Consider the following 19,534-nt stretch of genomic DNA (forward strand, 5'->3'; position numbering starts at 1 on the left):
TCGGCAACAATAACAAAGTTACAAAATTGTCAGCACACTTTAATTTCCCTTTCACCACACGCTTCAAGATCTTCACCGGAATTAAAGTAGCATACATATCCAAAAATACCACAATAACTGAATGTATAATAAATGTGTACACTATCATTTAAAAGTTTGAGGTCATTACTATTTTTTTTTTATTTTTATCAAATACACATAGCCTTGGTGCGCAGCACTAAAAGCTTCCTTCAAAAACATTAAAAAAATCTAACAGAATCTAAACTTTTGAATAGTACTGTATAAATGTAACAAATATAAAATGTTTAAATTTCAGGTTCAGTTCTCGCTAACAAACCATTAACTACAACTTTTGCCTCAATACATTCCTAATTTGCTGCCTATTAATAGTTAGTAAGGTAGTTTTTAAGTTTAGGTATTGGGTAGGATTACGGATGTAGAATATGGTCGTGTAGATTAAATGCTTTATAAGTGCTAATAAACAGCCAATGTGTTAATAATAGGCATGCTAATAAGCAACTACTTAATAGTGAGAATTGGTCCTTATTCTAAAGTGTTACAGTTTGTTTTCCCCATATTAAAGGGGTTACTCCACCCCAAAATGAAAATTGTCATTAATCACTTACCCTCATGTCGTTCCAAACCCGTAAAAGATTCGTTCATATTCGAAACACAATTTAAGATATTTTGGAAGAAAACCGGGAGGCTTGTGACTGTCCCATTGACTGCCAAGTAAATAACACTGTCAAGGCCCAGAAAAGTATGAAAGACATCGCCAAAATAGTCCATCTGTTATCAGTGGTTCAACCTGAATGTGATGAAGCGTCAAGAATCCTTTTTGTATGCAAAAAAAATAAAAATGATAACTTTATTCAACAATTCGTCCCCCTCCGCGTCTCATCCGCTTCACCGTAGCGCCATTTTGGAGAGCATCCAGCAGATACTCTCCAAAGTGGCGCTAGAGAGATGCAGAGGAGACGAATTGTTGAATAAAGTTGTGTACAAAAACTATTCTTGTCGCTTCATAACATTCAGATTGAAACACTGATGACAGATGGACTATTTTGGCGATGTCTTTCATACTTTTCTGGGCCTTGGCATTGTTAATTACTTGGCAGTCAATGGGACAGTCACAAACCTCCCGGTATTCATCCAAAATATCTTAAATTGTGTTCCGAAGACGAATGAAGCTTTTACAGGTTTGGAGCGACATGTAAGTGATTAATGACAATTTTCATTTTGGGGTGGAGTAACCCTTTAAGAATTATACTGTTTAATATGCCTTTGTACCACTCCTGTTTATAGGAAAGAGCGAATTGCAAGACGTCTGGAGGGAATCGATAGTGACGTTCTCCAAAATCTCCCAGACTGTGACGGTCTAGTTACCAATCGACTGCTAGAGGAGGACACTCCGAGATATACCCGTGCAGCAGACCCCTGTACAGGTGAGAAATGTGCTTAATATTTTATACTTTGAATCGTTCATTCACCTATAACATGAATGAGAAATAATGTGCATTAAACATCTATGTTATAAGGTTGCATAGTAAAACAATGATGGGTTTGAGTTGATTTAGAAAAGTTTAGGCAAACGAGTTCTGTATAAACTATGTATTATCTTTATCTCTCTCATTGTAGTTTCTCTTCAGCACTATGGCAAAAATGACCCAAACTTTCCAAATCCGCACAGTGCAGAGGCTCAGTCCAGAACCCACACAGTCCAACCGGAGACCGTCTACAGCACTGGCTCCACTCATGTGGCAGAGCTGGACTCTAAAGCCGAAAGGATCGCACGCTACAAGGCAGAACGGCGTCGTCAGCTAGCAGAGCGCTATGGCATCTCCCTGGACCAGGAGTTGGAGACCGACTATACGGCTCGCTACTCCAAAACCTCCAGAGAGCCTGACGGCTCAGACCGACAACATAGGTCAAAGGTAGGAGGAGGAGATGGAGTGGAGCATAATGCTTACACCCCCAGCCATCATGTAGAGAGGGCCAGTTCACACATTCACAATGATCCAGAGTCTATCTCTGAGCGCGAGAGGATGATGAATCTGGAGAACCAGAGGAGGGCACAGGAGCGGAATAAATTGCATGGACGTGGAGGAGCTGCACCTGACCCATCTGCATATATGGATGTATCAGGGTCTGCCAGGGTCCCAGGGAAGGAGCCAGGGGCGATGGGGGTTCCCAGCTCGCCTAATACAGGCCGAAGGACCATGATGCCATCTCCAAAACAGGGAGCATCTCCTGGTGATCTGTTTATTGAGCAGCAGGCTCACAACATCCTCCAAAGACACGGGTGAGTCTTCTCAGCATGATGTTTCTTTTATTTATTTATATATATATATATATATATATCTCTGTGTCCTATTTTCCCTCTCTTTCCTTTCTTGGAAAGAATGTTGGCTGATATTCCCCTGAATCTGTCTTTCACAGGTATTTTCCCCAAAAGAAATCCGTCAATTTGCAGGATTTGGCTTGCATACTGTTAGGAGTGTTTTAACAGCTCCCTAAAGATGGGTGGGCTCTGTTCAGTATGACACATTATCCATTAGCATTGACCTTTACTGTCCTTTGGCATTCGTTTCTTTATGGCATGGGTCAGTGCTCTGTGTAACGCATTGGAATTAAAGTGCGTGCCAAATTAAGCAACAAAAGTTTCCAGCAGAATTAAAATTCCCAACATCAAGCCAACCAAAAAATTACAAATGAATATGATAAAGAATGATATTCAGGAAATACCCAGAGTGCATTTATAATGTCAGTATAAAGTTTGATTGGTTAGTTAATGTGAACAAATGAGGACTTGGCCTTTAAAACCCTGTTCCCAGCAGGCCGAGCTCAATTTTCATCATTTATTTGAGGCCCTACTTTCTTTTCAGGAGCCAAGGTTTTTTTTCTTAAGGTTTCCCCCACTTTTTTTTTTTTTTTGTAGAAGAATTGATTTTTTCTCAAAGCATAATCACTAAACTGTTGAGTGGTTCACTCTTTTGGGCGTTTCTCAACTAATTTAGCTCCTGTAGCCAGTCAACAAACCAGTGGTCACTTCAGACTGATTCAGAAGGAGACACCCTCTCTCTGATCAACTGGCCTTCCAGGTACCATACATTTGGGATTTATGGGTGTGTTTGACACCCTTCACTTAACAGTGGTCCCGCCTAACCTCATGGCCCCATCTCAAACCATCTCTAGTCCTGTCCGATAAACGTCCTTGCTGGTATGCGAGGTAAGAATGACTATGACAGGAGTCTTGTGTTTTCTAGTGGTTTATTGGATTGTAGTCTGGTGGTTCCACTTTGCAACTTACTGTGGCTAGGAACTAGGGGTTGTGCGATATTGACAAAATATATCTTGATATTTGAGATTTTTTTTAAATAACAGTAATTAAACTAAATTTAGCTGAGTGTGTTTTTGTGCTGGTACCTTGGCTGGTGTATGCCTTTCATGGATACATAAATATGACACTAAAACCACCAGTGAATAGCAGCAAGTTTTTGTGAGTGACATACTCTGTGTCAGCTTACATGTTGTTAAAACAACAGTTGCGATATTAAGTCAGATATTCTAAATATTGCACACCCCTACAAGGGACCAAATTTAGCCTGGAACACAAAGTTGTAAATCATGTGACTGTTTCTTACTTAAGTGATCATAGTAGCAACCTGGCTTTACGAAGGGATAATAAGGGCTGGTTTAGTCTGTCAGGTTGTTAGGAACCAGCAAGGCAGAGGGCTCAGGGCGTGGTTTTGAGTTGGGCCTATCATTTCAGTAACAAACTGGCCATCCTCGCACACATTTCTACCACCCATCCCATCCACGCTGTTAATGAGTGCTGTGGGTTTGAATTCGTTCAATGAACGTTTAGACCTCTTGCTGCAGTTTACCCTTAACTCTTCCTAATATATTTCAGGCACAGTCCAGTTACTTTGTGTGTGTGGTTTATCCCTATATGGCAGTTATTGTCCTTGTATTGTATTTCAGTACGTGGCTGAATCAAGTGTGACATGTTTGAGTTTGTGGTATTGTGGTGGAAGAGAAAATTGTTGAGCTGTCACCTCAACAAGAATGTAAATGCAGATCATTTGGCCTGCATTAGCTCAATATGCCAAATGGAGAGTGCGATAACTTGATTAGTCATGCAAAACACCAGAGCCAAGTTTGCTGGGAATCATTTCACATGCAAATTGTTCCTGTTTTGCATTTTTTTTTCCCTTCTATTCTATCCCTGTTCTTTCATTCTCACTTTTTAGTCTTCCAGAGACTATACCAGTTTAGTTTTATTTTACAATGTGGACAAATTTCTCTTTTGCAATTCCTTGTCACTTAATGTCTGCTGACTTTAACAAACCCGATGTAGATAGAAGAGATGTGTAGAGAAAAATGGAGAAGGATGGCCTCTCCACCACCTCCTCTGAAGAATCTACAGAGTATTTGCACAATCATTACCTTCAAAAAAATGGTTTCCTTTTGTTATATTGATGTAGATGGTTTTTGAGTTAATGTTCAACTTCCACGAATTTGCATTTGAAGTTAACATTAAATTTTATTTAGATATTTCAATATGTGATTATTGGTCTTATTGCAAACACACCTCTGTGTTTGTATTTTGCATTTTAAGACTTTTTTTTTTCATTTTGTGAACCATATCTCTTGGCTACATTTTGAAAGAGATATTTTTTTTAATTTAGCTTTGAAAATACAGTCTGCTTAGAGGAGGTTAAAAACAGTTCACATGACTCAACAATTACATAGTGCAGTGCATGGTTTCACTTAAACAGGGGTCCAGAGGAGCTCAATGGAGTGCATGGGACCATATGTGAAACTCAAGTGTGAGTGTATAGATTGCAGCCATCAAGCTCGGGTCAGGAGAAACAGATTTTATCAGCTAGAGGAGTGTGGGATAGAACTCAAAAAAGAGTGTAACCCTATAAGAAACATTCATTTTTAAAAAGGAATTTATTTTAATTTTTCTTTGTGATGATATAGGTATCTTCACTGGTAGTGCACTGACTGATAAAGCTTTTGGATAAGAGAGTCTTTTGCCTTCCCCTACTGAGAGCTTTGATTCTGCTGACCTAACATAAAGAACCAGTCATCACAAAATGAGCTAGTTCATCAGCAAACCTTTCTCACCCAGCATGTAATGAAATGCTGTGTAGTGTGAAATTAGCTGGTTGTTTAGATGTCCATAGCTATAAATTTAAAAGATAATATATAAGGGAGAAACCGCCTTTATGTATCAAAATGGTTCGAGCTTTTTCTACAGTTTACAGAAAAGCTTATTCAGAATTATCAATGCAGAATCTCTTGGCTTTTAGTCTTTTGTCATCTGAAGCAGGGCTTTTCAAATTGGGGTCTGTGGAACCCCAGGAGGTTCTAAGGAAGTCGGGGGCCACGGTTAATTTGGAAAAAGAAACTATTTGATTTAAACTTCATTTTTTCTCTTCAGATTTAATTATGGTACACTGCAGATATTTTCCATTTGCCAATTGTTTAAAGGGATAGTTCACCCAAAAATGAAAATCTTGTCGTCCCCATTGACTTCAATAGTATTTCTTTCCCTACTATGAAAGCCAGTGGGGACCAACAACTGTTTGGTTCTAGATTCTTTAATATATCATCTTTTGTCGTTGAAATGACATGAGGGGGAGAACATAACACATTTTTAATTTTTGGGTGAACTATTCCTTTAATGGTTTTGTAATTTGGCATAGTATGAATAACATAAAATTGTGCATAAGCTAATTATTTAATTTTGCAAACATGTTTTCTTAATTTTCACAGTGTTTTCCGTGACTGTATAAATGGCTCATACGTGAAAATATAGTTGCCTATAAACAGTTTGGGATTTGAGGATCTGTTATCGTAGTTAGAAAGCCTCTGATTCAATAGACCGACCTTTTGTTTATGATGTTTTGACTATAATCACTATTTTGAGATTGTTTCAGTATGTTCCAGTTGTTTCAAATATCAGTTGTTTTGCTGCTTGATTTTTGTTACAGTAAGAGAAACTTTTTTCACATGGTTCTCATTATTCCATCCACTGAAAACATCAACTTTGATACACACTATTAGTGTCTCAATGTTTTATATTTTATTCCAAACGCTGTCAAAGTTGCTGTTTAACCACATTCTAATAAGCACAAACCATACTGAGTTACTTCTACTGCTTCTGTGGCTTGGGTTGTTTTGGTTGGATCAGAATTTCTTGCTTCCACTCACTTCCATGGCCATGAAATGGTTCTGTTTTTTTTTTTTTTCTTTTGCAGAGTCAGTTGATATCTCATTTAAGTCTAAGTAACCAACCTTTTTCTCTTCTTCTGAAGAATCCGAGTTAGCGAGAGACTGGCCCGTGACGAGCCGTTTCACAGGGGTCAAACGACAGAAGGACGTGCATACAATCAGTTTCCCCAATCATACCCTCGATATCACCCTCACAATCGGAACCTCCCTGATGCTGCTGCCAAGCAGCGGCTGACCCACCCTGGACAAGAGGAACGCCATGACCTGGGGTGCCAGAGCTACTTCTCTATGGGCAGCGAATCCATTTCCAGGCATAAACTAGAGATTCAAGAAGTGCTTGAACCAGAGGGAAAACAGGATGTGAGGACAGTGGGGTTCCTGCGAAGCAGGAAGGCAGTTTTACCTTCTGACATTTGTCAGAAAGAACGGAGCACTGAAGACCTGTGCCAAGGAAGTACCGACAACGTAGCGGTAAACCCAGGCATCAGTCAGCACAGAAGGGAGGATATTGCAAATGACCCCAGAGGGCGCCGTGGAGGTCACTCAAGACGGGAAGTTTACACAGAGCACGTGTCCCGACTTCAGGCCACCGAGTCTATGCAAGCAAGAGCTCTAGAGGCCCATAGAAGGGCTGACGCTAGCTCCTATGCCCCAGTCCAGACCTCCAGTGGGAGATATATGTCAAAACCTCTGGATACTGGAAATGTCCAACAGAATGCCATCCAGAACCCAATCAGAGAACTTGCCCCTCAGGAGAAAGTGCCTAATGGCAATCACCTATCCCACGATGCAAGGGTTTCAGTTGCCCGACTCCGCCACACCTACCTGGAAAGTGTTGCGAGTCCCCGGAAAGCCGAACTGTAGGTGGTGGTACATTATCATTACGTGTCGACTTACTAACATTATCTAACATTGATGATTAACACGCAGTTAATCAAAATCTCATCTAATGTAACTGCTTGGAGAATTAAATGTTAGAAGAGACATCATGATCTTACAGAGGAATCGCTCATTCAAAGTTGACCAGCAGATTTTAATGCTCTGTTCTTTCAGCCATCATGCTGCTCGGCTTGTCTAGTGCGCACTTTGTCAGTAATAATTAACCATTTCTGCCCATCTTTCTTCTTACCTTGGCTTGGCAGCTTTGTATTTCTAGAAACAATTATATGTGTTTATGCTAGTTGTGCTGACAAAATAATTCTTAACCACTTTTTGTTTGTACGGTTTTCAGTAGTTAGTTTAACCCACTATGAGGATGCTCAGATGAAATATTCATCCAGCATTAGCATTTTGCTTGTGCATCTGGCCATTCTTCAATGCTGCTTTGTTTAGTCATGCTTTGTGATGTAATAGGGCAGAAGAGGTGCCTCCAGATACACATGCACCCTGGAGAAGTGAGAGAGTCAAAGATCGCTCATCTCGTCGCCCTTTGCGGTATATATGTCCTACTGAGAATAGAAAGACATCTGAGAGGTTTAGAACGCAGCCTATCACATCAACTGAGCGTGAACAGTCGGACCGGTAGGCATTTTGAGTAGTTTTATGCACGATATTGTAGAGTTGTCCTGGAGTGCAAATTTAAAATTACACTTGATGTGCAGAAAACTAAATCCAGACTGGTTTGAAATTATTTTTTTTTAATTTACCTTTTTTAACTGCACTGTGTTTATGCGCTAATGCCTTCAAGTTAGCTTTTGGCTCACTCAATACTTTTACTCCTTTAACACACTGTATACTGTTTTTATGTGTAGTGAATTCTAATCCAAAGGTTTGGTCAGTGGTTTTAATGAAAGGCTCTTTTGTTGTCATTTTTTTCTTCCTCCTCTATTTCTGTGGCATGTTGCGAAATCTATAATTCTGTCAAATGCTAAGCAGTCCTGATTGTTTTCTGCACTTTCCCACTTGCTTCTTTGTGTATTTTCCTGATTCACTTATTCCTAAATATGCTGCTGCTTTTGTCTGCTTACACTATTGCAAGTCAGCTGGTTGACCTAATCATTTTAAAATCCAAAATGATTTGATGTTTAATTGTAAGCATTTTTTAAGACTTCAACTTTTGTTCTCTTTAGGTCTCATCTAAGCCCTGAACCACTGAGCCCTGAAGGTAAGTCTTTTTTTTGTTTTTTGCATACACAACACCATCTGTATTATCACTTAAGGTTTGATGAAGCATATTTGTCTATTGTCATTTTGAAATAGAAAGTCACTCTAGCCACCTTTAGTTGCTGTTTTGCAGTCTGACTTGTGTTTACAAACTTTGTGACGGGACAGGATGACACAGTAACATTACACAACTATTTCCTTAGTAATACAAACTGACATGCTGTGATAGTACATACAATTATTGAAACAAATGTGTTTTTGTTGTAAACCATAATACATTTTAGTATTATTACTGCAAAGAACAGCATTTATTTGGGAAAATAAATCAGTCTAATGCGTCCTTGCTCAATAAAAATGTGCTGAATGCTGACTCTAACATTTTCAACAGTTAAAGCTCTACCTTGAGCAAGATGTAAAAATAAAGTATTTGATACTTTGACATTAAACTTTGGTTCATCTTTGAAACACAAATGAAGATATTTTTTAATGAAACTTAATGACACATGAATCTAAGTTTTGGTTTCCTGAACTTTCAGTGGAGGTATAGAAGTCTCTCTAGTTTCATTAAAAAAATAAATAAATTAGAATTTTGAAGATTAACCAAATTCTATGGGTTTGAAGCAACATGAAGGTGAGTAAATGATCACAGATTTTCATTTTTCAGAGCAGATTTTAATCTAAACGTTAGAGCAGATTTTAATATAAATGTTGCATTTGGTAGATGTACAGCATTTATTTTTCCCTGCTGTGTCTTATTTAAGGTTAACCTTTGTGAAATCAGAGTAGAGAAATTTGCTTGTGTAATCTTTCTACCATGTGTTTAGCATTGTGTTTGTCCTCTGAAAGTCATGGGATTTCATGAAATAGTTCTCATGAAAAGGCTTCTGACTCATTCGGTTCTTCTCTTCCTGTGTTTTTCCAGTGGATGAAGAGAAGTTGGATGAGAGAGCAAAGCTGAGTGTAGCCGCCAAACGCTCTCTTTTCAGGGTATGTGGTGCTTGAGTGTGTCTGTGCTTCTGTTCTGAAAGTGAGCTGCTTCTTTCTATACTGTCTATAAAGAGAGCATCCTAACCAGTCTTATTAAGTGGCTTATTTGAAACACTCCGTGTTGACACAACCCTGCCAATGGTTATGCAGACCACACAAATATTGTCCCTTACATGAAGTGCACATAGATTGAATTGACCACAGCTCTGTTGATTCCAATGGAGTCTGATGTTAGCATGTTGCTAAGCTTAATATTTGATGCTGTAATAAACACAACAAATGCATAACACACCAATATTGGGTGAAGTGCTGTGTTTTAAATTAGCACAATATTCAATTTTTACTTTTCAGTGCTGAATAAAATATGCCTCTCTATTGTCCTGCTATCTGAATGAAGATTTAAATTTTCTCTGAGCTTGTGGCAATGAGTCCCCCCCCCCCCCCCCCCCCCATTCAGTTCTCCCTTTGATATAGTCCAAAACAAGTCTTTGAATATAAAACATATCTTTTGCTGCCTGTTGATAGAAACATGACTTTGGTGACTTAACAATGTTCAGTTTTCTTGTTTTTGGAACAGAACTTGTCTGTCTGTCGTTGTACATTAATTTGCCATCCCAAGAATTGTATAAAGATGACACTTCAGTCCATTACCCCTCAACTCTCACATCATACAAACATGCACATTCCTCAAATATGACATTTGAAACTCCAGGAAATAACAAATTGTGACCAACACAATTTAGTGAGTCTAATAGAAACCTGAGTTAAAGGAAAAACATCTGATATCTTGAACAAGCTATTAAAGTTCCTCAGTCAAATGCAGCATTTTAGTGTTTTTATTTTTTGTTTATATTAATTTTGTTAGAAGTTAGTGTGCATTGTAAGAAGTTATTGTGCAAAGCTTTCATATAAAGTCTTCCTGTTTCTTAGGAGCTTGAAAAGACTTCAGATGGTTCAGTTTTGAAGGCATGGAGCCGTAATCCTGCTGTTGAACGCAGGCTGAGGAGAGGTCAGGATCGCTCCCGCACTCAGCCCGTCACCTCGGAGGAAGTAGTCATTGCTGCTACGTAAGTTTTAAAGTTTGTGACATGTTCAATAATTCAGGTTGAGGGCACAAAAAACCCAAATGTTTACATTTGTTAGCTTCAACATTTACATCAACATGAATATTTAAAAGATTTGGCAAGATATAAACTACAGTTCAGTGGTGGGTCTGTAACATTTTTTTTTTTATGTTTTTGAAAGAAGTCTCTTATATTCACTATTTATTTGATCAAAAGCACAGTAAAAACAGCAATGTTGTGAAATATTACAATATTAACTGGTTTCTATTTTAATATATTTTTAAAAGTTATTTATTCCAGTCACTGCTCAGTCATTCTAATATGCTGATTTCATGCTCAAGAAACATTGTTTAAAACAGTTGTGCTGTTTATTATTTTTGTGGACATCGTGAAACTTTTTAAAATTATTATTCTTTGAATATAAAATTCAAAAGAACAGCATTTATTTTAAGTATAAATCTTTTGTAACAATATAAAAGTATTTACTGTCACTTTTGGCATATGTATATGAATTTTATATGTATCAGTATCAGTCAACAAATGAATTAGTCAGAAAGAGCTTTATTGCCAATTATGTTTGTTTTACAGTACACAGAGACTAAAACAACACACAGATAACAAAAGTAAATATATGTGAATAAAATGCACAAATATATATAAGCAAAAATAGACACAAACTCTATGTACACCTGTGCTATACATGTCCTTCTCAAAAAATTAGCATATTGTGATAAAGTTCATTATTTTCTGTAATGTACTGATAAACATTAGACTTTCATATATTTTAGATTCATTACAACACAACTGAAGCAGTTCAAGCCTTTTATTGTTTTAATATTGATGATTTTGGCATACAGCTCATGAAAACCCAAAATTCAAAAAATTAGCATATCATGAAAAGGTTCTCTAAACGAGCTATTAACCTAATCATCTGAATCAACTAATTAACTCTAAACACCTGCAAAAGATTCCTGAGGCTTTTAAAAACACCCAGCCTGGTTCATTACTCAAAACCGCAATCATGGGTAAGACTGCCGACCTGACTGCTGTCCAGAAGGCCATCATTGACACCCTCAAGCAAGAGGGTAAGACACAGAAAGAAATTTCTGAACGAATAGGCTGTTCCCAGAGTGCTGTATCAAGGCACCTCAGTGGGAAGTCTGTGGAAAGGAAAAAGTGTGGCAGAAAACGCAGCACAACGAGAAGAGGTGACCGGACTCTGAGGAAGATTGTGGAGAAGGACCGATTCCAGACCTTGGGGGACCTGCGGAAGCAGTGGACTGAGTCTGGAGTAGAAACATCCAGAGCCACCGTGTACAGGCGTGTGCAGGAAATGGGCTACAGGTGCCGCATTCCCCAGGTCAAGCCACTTTTGAACCAGAAACAGCGGCAGAAGCGCCTGACCTGGGCTACAGAGAAGCAGCACTGGACTGTTCCTCAGTGGTCCAAAGTACTTTTTTCGGATGAAAGCAAATTTTGCATGTCATTCGGAAATCAAGGTGCCAGAGTCTGGAGGAAGACTGGGGAGAGGGAAATGCCAAAATGCCTGAAGTCCAGTGTCAAGTACCCACAGTCAGTGATGCTGGTGTTGGTCCACTGTGTTTTATCAAGGGCAGGGTCAATGCAGCTAGCTATCAGGAGATTTTGGAGCACTTCATGCTTCCATCTGCTGAAAAGCTTTATGGAGATGAAGATTTCATTTTTCAGCACGACCTGGCACCTGCTCACAGTGCCAAAACCACTGGTAAATGGTTTACTGACCATGGTATTACTGTGCTCAATTGGCCTGCCAACTCTCCTGACCTGAACCCCATAGAGAATCTGTGGGATATTGTGAAGAGGAAGTTGAGAGACGCAAGACCCAACACTCTGGATGAGCTTAAGGCCGCTATCGAAGCATCCTGGGCCTCCATAACACCTCAGCAGTGCCACAGGCTGATTGCCTCCATGCCACACCGCATTGAAGCAGTCATTTCTGCAAAAGGATTCCCGACCAAGTATTGAGTGCATAACTGAACATAATTATTTGAAGGTTGACTTTTTTTGTATTAAAAACACTTTTCTTTTATTGGTCGGATGAAATATGCTAATTTTTTGAGATAGGAATTTTGGGTTTTCATGAGCTGTATGCCAAAATCATCAATATTAAAACAATAAAAGGCTTGAACTACTTCAGTTGTGTTGTAATGAATCTAAAATATATGAAAGTCTAATGTTTATCAGTACATTACAGAAAATAATGAACTTTATCACAATATGCTAATTTTTTGAGAAGGACCTGTGTATATAGAATAGAAGTCTGTACACTGTTTTTTTCCTTTAAATTCTATCCTTTCCTTTTCTTTTGTGTGGCCTATGTAGCTATGATCTGTTTTCTTCAGTTTCGTTCAGTTCCTGTGTCTCTGTTTCTTTCCTTCTGCTCTGTGTGGTTTAAAGTGTCCCTGGCCATTTGTCGCAGCCCGTGACTGTACAAACCTCTGTAACGTGTGTTCCCAGTCCCACTCTAATCAGCAACTCTGTGACCAAATACAGGTACCCAGGACACACATATAGACACTCCCATGAGCGTGTGTGTGTAATACAGGCATGGTCACTCTTATCAATACTAATGTTTGTCACTGAGAGCTTGCATGTTTACAGATTTGTCTTTACAAAAATGTCTCAATTTCATGCATCATGATGAAAGCGCTCAACAATTGTATTGTGAAATATCATTACAATTTAAAATAATTGTTTCCTATTTTAAGATATATTTTAAAATACAGTCTTCAGTGTCACATGATTCTTTAGAAATCATTTTAATATACACTTTTGGTTTTATTTACAAGTCAAATTAAGAACCAGCACCCTCTTGTGGTATTTTCAGGCCAATACAGAGTATTAGTTTACGTTACTAAAATTAAGAGTGAGAATTTTAAAAGCACACCCACAATTTCAGGAGTACAAATAAACTTATCATGATCATCACTGACTTGCGTTGAGCTATAATATATGTTATTAATGATTTGTAAGTTCATGAAATGGTAACAGTTGTTAAATGCGTCTGAATTACTTGTGAAAGTATGACCCATTCCTTGGAGGAATTTTGAGTCATGTCGCTTGTGTTTTTTTGCTTCATCAGCAACATGTTCAGCATATAAACTGCATGACATGTTTATCTGCACATGCTACTATAATCTTAATATTAAGAAATGTTTTATTTTTTATTTGTCCTTGAAAATGTTTAACAGACATTTATTCATTTGTGTGGATAAATTGACTGCTGAAAGAACAGCACATCCACAATGTCTCTTTGTGGTTACCTTTACAATGCTTTATTCATACTGTAACATGAATCACAATTGCTTTTATATTCTATGCATGCATGTTTAATCCAAGTTTATTTAAGTAGTTATTTACACAAAATGTTGTAATTCTTTAGTATTATCATAATTATATATGATAAATACAGTCATGCAGCCCAGCCTTACAGGTGATATAATGGAATTAATATGAAACACATTGAGCATTCCTGAAATGTCTGGTGTTGATGTGCCCTACAGCTTGCAGGCATCATCTCTGCAGAGCTCCATGGTGAGGGAAGAGGCCAGAGAGGTTCGGCTGGCTCAGGAGGCAGTGGAGACGGATCGAGCTCGCCATGCATCTCCAGGGGAGGATGGCCAAGAGGAGCCAGACCTTTCCACGCTGAGTCTGGCAGAGAAGATGGCACTCTTCAACCGCCTGGCACAGCCGTCCAGCCACGGCCCTCGGGCCAGGGGAGACACTCGGTCACGTAGGGGTAATGCCCGCTACCAGACTCAGCCAATCACACTAGGAGAGGTTGAACAGGTATGTAACATTTCTGACTCTTCATTAAACAATCAGACCATGCTTATTCATGCCACATTTGGGAATTTTATCAGTTTAGTTCATTACTCATGTCATTTAAATCATGAATCATGACTGGTCATTAAATTAAGCACATATGGGTGTGATCTTTGGGTGTGCACATGCTTTTGGCCATATAGTGCATGTCAGTTAAATACTGGAGGAGAAGAGAAAAGACTAAAACAATGAAGCTATAAAGCAAGTCAGACAGAAATCGGGAGTCGCTGGCTGATGAATAACTTTCCCCGAGTAGGTACTTTTTTGTTTTGTTTTTAATACTTACTTTGCAGCCTTTAAAAATTATGTTCTGTAAAATATTAATGTGTGTAGCGTGAACACATTAATAAGGATTCTAATGTTTTTTTCTAATCAACCGAAATGTTTGGAATATTGTTATATTTTTGCTCATATCGCCCACTCTTACCATGTACCCTGATTTAAGTTTGTTGGGCATATGTTGAAGTATTACATCCACAGACATGTAATCAATCTTAGTTCAACACACACAGACACATACGATTGAACATTTAAAGGGGTTTGTCTCTGATGCAGGATGATTCTGATTCTGAGATGTTTGACGAGGAATCTGAGTTCTCAGAGCTTCTGAGTGATCTGGAACATGTGAGGATACCCTAGTCCTCTAGAACAGCATGGTATTTAATAGAAACCAAGGTTTTACTTAGCCTGCAGTAAAACCATTGTCCCGTGTTTTAGAAGCAGTTGTCCTAATGATTCAGCATATATGTCCCTATGTGCCAGTAGGCTGAATTCAGGCATTTCTTTTAAGCATCTTGCGTAGATTATTGTACAGCCCCAAAGAAGGCATGGAAGTAAATGCTTCTGTTTGTGAATGTAGCTCCAGATTGCTGGTAGATCAAGAACAGGCTTCGCAGTCTTTATGTGCTTTTGAAATGGAGCTGAGAAATTTTAACAAGATATGATGTTTTGTCTGTTTAGTGTTTTATGTATAAACATCATTAGTCCTGGGTTACTCTGCAAAGACACTTGCTATAGTGTATGTTGCTTTCTGTGATTTGATTTTGTGACGAAGCATGGAAAAAATGTGAAAATACAGACTGGAATGTGTCTTGAGTTAAGAGAACTATTTGTAATAATTTTGGCTATAGATAACTATTAGTATAGCCCATTTTTAACCACTTATTGGGCTTTCTCACATCTGGAGCATTTGTTTTGGAACCTGGCGTGTTTTCTCCCTTAGTTCGACTTATTTAGGCATATATGATCGCAGTAAATGTTCTGTTACTAAAATAGTAACTCTGACATCATCTGATCGTGTCTCGGCCCGATTGAAAACTCTGGGGTGGTGGTTTGTGGTGAGAATGCAATCCTACCGCTGCAATAAGACACTGCTGCTTTACAGTATAACAGTTCCCACATACTGCCCACCCCTATTCATTATTGTTGTTTCCTATACTTACTATTATATGAATATTTAAATTTGTCATACTCCATTCATTGTGATCAAGCAGTTGTCTAAGGAAAGTCAGTTGTGTTTCAGTTGTTGTCATTGAAGATATTCTATGTTTTTGCCTATGAAGACTTCCGAATGAATGAGTGGGAGGTTTTGAGTGTTTTTAGGAGAAATGTGTCACTGATGAATGCTTACTTTATTTGGAAATCAATGATCTTATTCTGAATGTACACCGCAACTCTGCCTAAAGCCCTGCTAACACAGTAGTGTTAAATTTAATTGATTGTGTCTGTTTCTGAGGGCATGATGGGAACAGTTGGGTTCAGTATATAAAGGGCATGGCTTAGTGAATGGTTTTGTTATTGGCTGATTTGATGCTTGCCTTTCAGCTACAGGAAATGCACTAAGTCAGCCTCTGATTAGTCAGCATGATTGACGTGTGTCTGCTGATGAATTGTTGATGAATGTGTTGTTTCCTGCCCATGCTGACTCACTTTTTGTTCTCATCCCATCCCTCTCTCTTTGCTCTAATCTCTCTCTCTCTCTCTCTCTCTCTCTCTCTCTCTCTCTCTCTCTCTCTCTCTCTCTCTCTCTCTTTCTCATACTGTTCACTCTCAAATCTTCTGTCCTTTTCTTTTCTGCTCAAACTCTTCATCCTTCTCTTTTCTTGTCCTCTTGTAGCTGCAGCCTGCAGGTGGAGCTCGTTTTGCATCCACCTCTACCTCGGCCCTGAGATCTTCGACCGTTTCCACTGAACATGCTGGTGACATCCACCTGACCATGCCCAATGTATTTGACCCTGCCTACTATGAGCAGACCCTCTCCCCACCTTACCAACCTCAAACTGCTCATCAGAATCCAGATGTGTTCCCAGTGGCCCAAGGAGAAAAGCAGTTATTGAGCATGGGGAAGAGGAAGCTCCCCTCTCCAGAGAGCATGAAACAGACACCACACTCTCAACCGGAGTATAAAGGGCACGATGAGGCTCTGGTGACCCCTCAAGACCCTTCAGAAACAGATGGAGAGCACAAGTCAAAGGCAGCCATATCAGGTAGAGAAATATAGGTGATGTTTGTTTTCTAAGTGGTACATCTCATACGTTTCTGTACCTATACTGTGGTATTGTTATTTAACTCTCTTTTCTTTTGTATTTTTATTTTTTTGTACCTGTTTTTCCTAGTTAATAATATGGCAGGATGCTCTCTGTAAGAGCAGTGCACATCATCTCATCATCTATTATATTTTATTATTAGGGGAAATAGATGGATGCAGTTGTTTATTTAGTTGTAATTTAATTTTGTCTCACTGTTTGGGTAAGATGAGGACAGATAGCCCCCTGGGAGAGAAGTCCGGTCACAGCTGTCATTGGATATTTACTAAATATGCCAAATATAAGAAATTCATTCTTTTATTAAGAAGTGGTGCTTTAATCAAAGAAAGGAGAGCGTATGAAAGTATGACATTTCCAAAATGACACCTCTGAATAGTTTGTGTATTTGGTGATTTGATGATATGACAGGAATTTCTTTTATAAAGTGTCGTTAATATTTTAAAATTAATTTAATTGTCACTCAAATGGAAAAAAACTGCCAAATCAAAAAATCACAATCTTAAAAAAAAAAAGTTAAAGATGAGCTATATGGAATTACTAAATGCTAATTCCAATTAATTATCATTTAAAATTTTATTTAAAATATTTGCCCACTTAAACTTTTTGCATCTTACCCCAAGGTTCTAATTTGACCGTTCCATGTCAAAATGAAAAAAATAAATAAAATAATGCATATTTCCATCTTAGACCTAAATTAATTACTGTGCCCAAGATGCACATCTTTCTATCTTGCTCTACAATTCACAGTCATGTACTGTCTGTTTTATCAAGGATGGCTTGTTGTGATGGTTTCCTGCAGTGTCTGCTGTACATGTGTTCTGTGCTGATATCAGTGTGACTTCACAAAAATATATGTGTGGATAGGATATGATGTGCGTCTGTTCTGTAGTCTTCCTGTTTGGTGTCTGTCATTCAGGCTGGTGGTTTTAAACTTTTCCCCATTTGAAAAGACAGAAAGATGTCTGTCTAAGCCACATGGTTGCAGCATGAACAACGAAGCTTCCCTTTATGCATAGAAACTGACACTCATTTCCTGTGTTACATATTCATCAGTTTTACTATGTTTGTATTCACATGCTCAAGTGAGCATTAACTCTTGACCATGTGTGTGAGAGAGTTTGGCTATGTTTGTATGCGTCTGTGGTGGCTCCGCCTGTCAGTGAGCTGTTATTGATTGTATCACTGGGGCTGCTCTAACCCTTTCCTGTGTCTGTGTTTAACAGATCTTCCTGTGCGCACAGCCGAAGTACGTGCAGCGGCAGCTGTATCGCAGGGCTCATCCTCTTTACGGAGCGGCTCTCTCGCACCACACACATACACGGAGTCTGCCGGACACCTCTCGGAGGACAACAGGAGAGAAGAAGAGCAGGAGACTGCCTTTAAAACAGAGGAGGGAGACAAGCTCTCAGACATCATGTCTACCAGACAGATGTCCATCAAAGAGAGGTGAGTGTATGAAAGTATTAAATATCCAAAATGACATCTTTGAAGAGTTTGTGAAGCTTATAATGTGGTGATATGAAAATAAATCAGAATGTCATATGTTAGTGTTTTCCCTTGCATAGGTAAATGTATACTTATAGATGTATATTGAAAACCGATATCTTTCTATCTCTGTAAAAAGCAGGATATTGCTGCCTTAGACTTTTCTGTGTGTGTGTGTGTGTTCCATTTGGACTATTTGGAGAAAGTGGGTTGCACATGCACTGTGTATTTTTTGAATATATGTCAGTTCAATCATTCTATTTAGAATGAGAACTGGGAGAAAAATTACGTTTGAAATGGAAACATCAGATGCTCCAAGTCCTTACACAACATAAACTAGGTTATTGTCGATAGTAATGATGCTGCGGGAATGTCTTTCTGCCATCTGACTGCCTTCTTGTGTTGTGGTCTGACAGGAAGCACACAGATGGAGGAGAAAAGATATTAGGAAAAAAACTTACTGAGTTTAGCATATTCCAGTTCTGTGTAACACTCTATTGTGTATAACTCTGTATAGATTGGTTTGTTTAGTTTTGTAAGAGCTGTTCTACTGTGTCTGGTTTGAGATCAAAGTATTGTGTAACTGATGGGCATCTGTCTGTTGCCTTAGGAAGAAAGCTGACGCGAGCTGGTCGGATTGATTAATGATTTGTAACTTTTTTTTCACAGAGAATAATTTGCAATATAAATTTTATATACATAAATATACAATTGGAAATTATGTAGAGACCAAATTTTTTTTAACGTAATCTGATATTTTGGTTCCTTTGACGTGGATGTCATTTGTCTAGATTACAGTGCAGCGCTACTTGGCTGAGGAATCCTTCTGGATTGCTTTTCAACAGTGTTGAAGGAGTTCCCAAGCATGCTAGGCTCTTGTCTTGTCTGCTTCACTATCTGTTCCTTCTCATCCATAAAATGTTTTTGTGAAGAAATTTCAAAGTCTACACAATTATTAATCAGTAAATGCACCTACAAAATTAATTTCAAGAATTTAAAAGTGTATATAAGGTTTTTAAATCATTAAATCAGTCTAGAGTTCATAATGACACATGATTCTGTCTCTCGCAGGCTGGTTCTGTTGAAGAAGAGTGGAGAGGAAGACTGGAGGAACAGGATAAATAAAAAACAAGATGTGGTGAAGATTGCTGTGTCTGAAAGACATGCCCAGCTATGTGAAGTGGAACAGAGCTTCAAGAAGGTAACCTCTGAACCTTGAACTGTCTCAGCTGACCGTAC

General features: G+C 38.5%; 1 protein-coding gene across 3 annotated transcripts in view; it reads left to right on the top strand.

Annotated features, from left to right (window-relative positions):
- The window catches only part of LOC306857930 (supervillin-like), a 78,956-nt gene that overhangs the window by 35,081 nt on the left and 24,341 nt on the right, over window positions 1–19,534 (top strand). The window contains exons 5-17 of one of the 3 annotated variants that reach the window (XM_079398209.1): window positions 1,306–1,445; window positions 1,639–2,302; window positions 3,018–3,101; window positions 6,330–7,106; window positions 7,600–7,767; window positions 8,316–8,350; window positions 9,272–9,336; window positions 10,267–10,403; window positions 12,837–12,932; window positions 13,943–14,228; window positions 16,381–16,750; window positions 18,034–18,256; window positions 19,367–19,496. In XM_079398209.1, the coding sequence (XP_079254335.1) occupies window positions 1,306–1,445; window positions 1,639–2,302; window positions 3,018–3,101; window positions 6,330–7,106; window positions 7,600–7,767; window positions 8,316–8,350; window positions 9,272–9,336; window positions 10,267–10,403; window positions 12,837–12,932; window positions 13,943–14,228; window positions 16,381–16,750; window positions 18,034–18,256; window positions 19,367–19,496 (3,175 nt within the window). The remainder of the gene's footprint in view (window positions 1–1,305; window positions 1,446–1,638; window positions 2,303–3,017; window positions 3,102–6,329; window positions 7,107–7,599; window positions 7,768–8,315; window positions 8,351–9,271; window positions 9,337–10,266; window positions 10,404–12,836; window positions 12,933–13,942; window positions 14,229–16,380; window positions 16,751–18,033; window positions 18,257–19,366; window positions 19,497–19,534) is intronic. The other 2 variants (XM_079398210.1, XM_079398211.1) reach the window with 2 other exon arrangements.

The sequence above is a fragment of the Barbus barbus genome, assembly GCF_936440315.1.
Source record: "Barbus barbus genome assembly, chromosome: 38".
Lineage (NCBI taxonomy): Eukaryota > Metazoa > Chordata > Actinopteri > Cypriniformes > Cyprinidae > Barbus > Barbus barbus.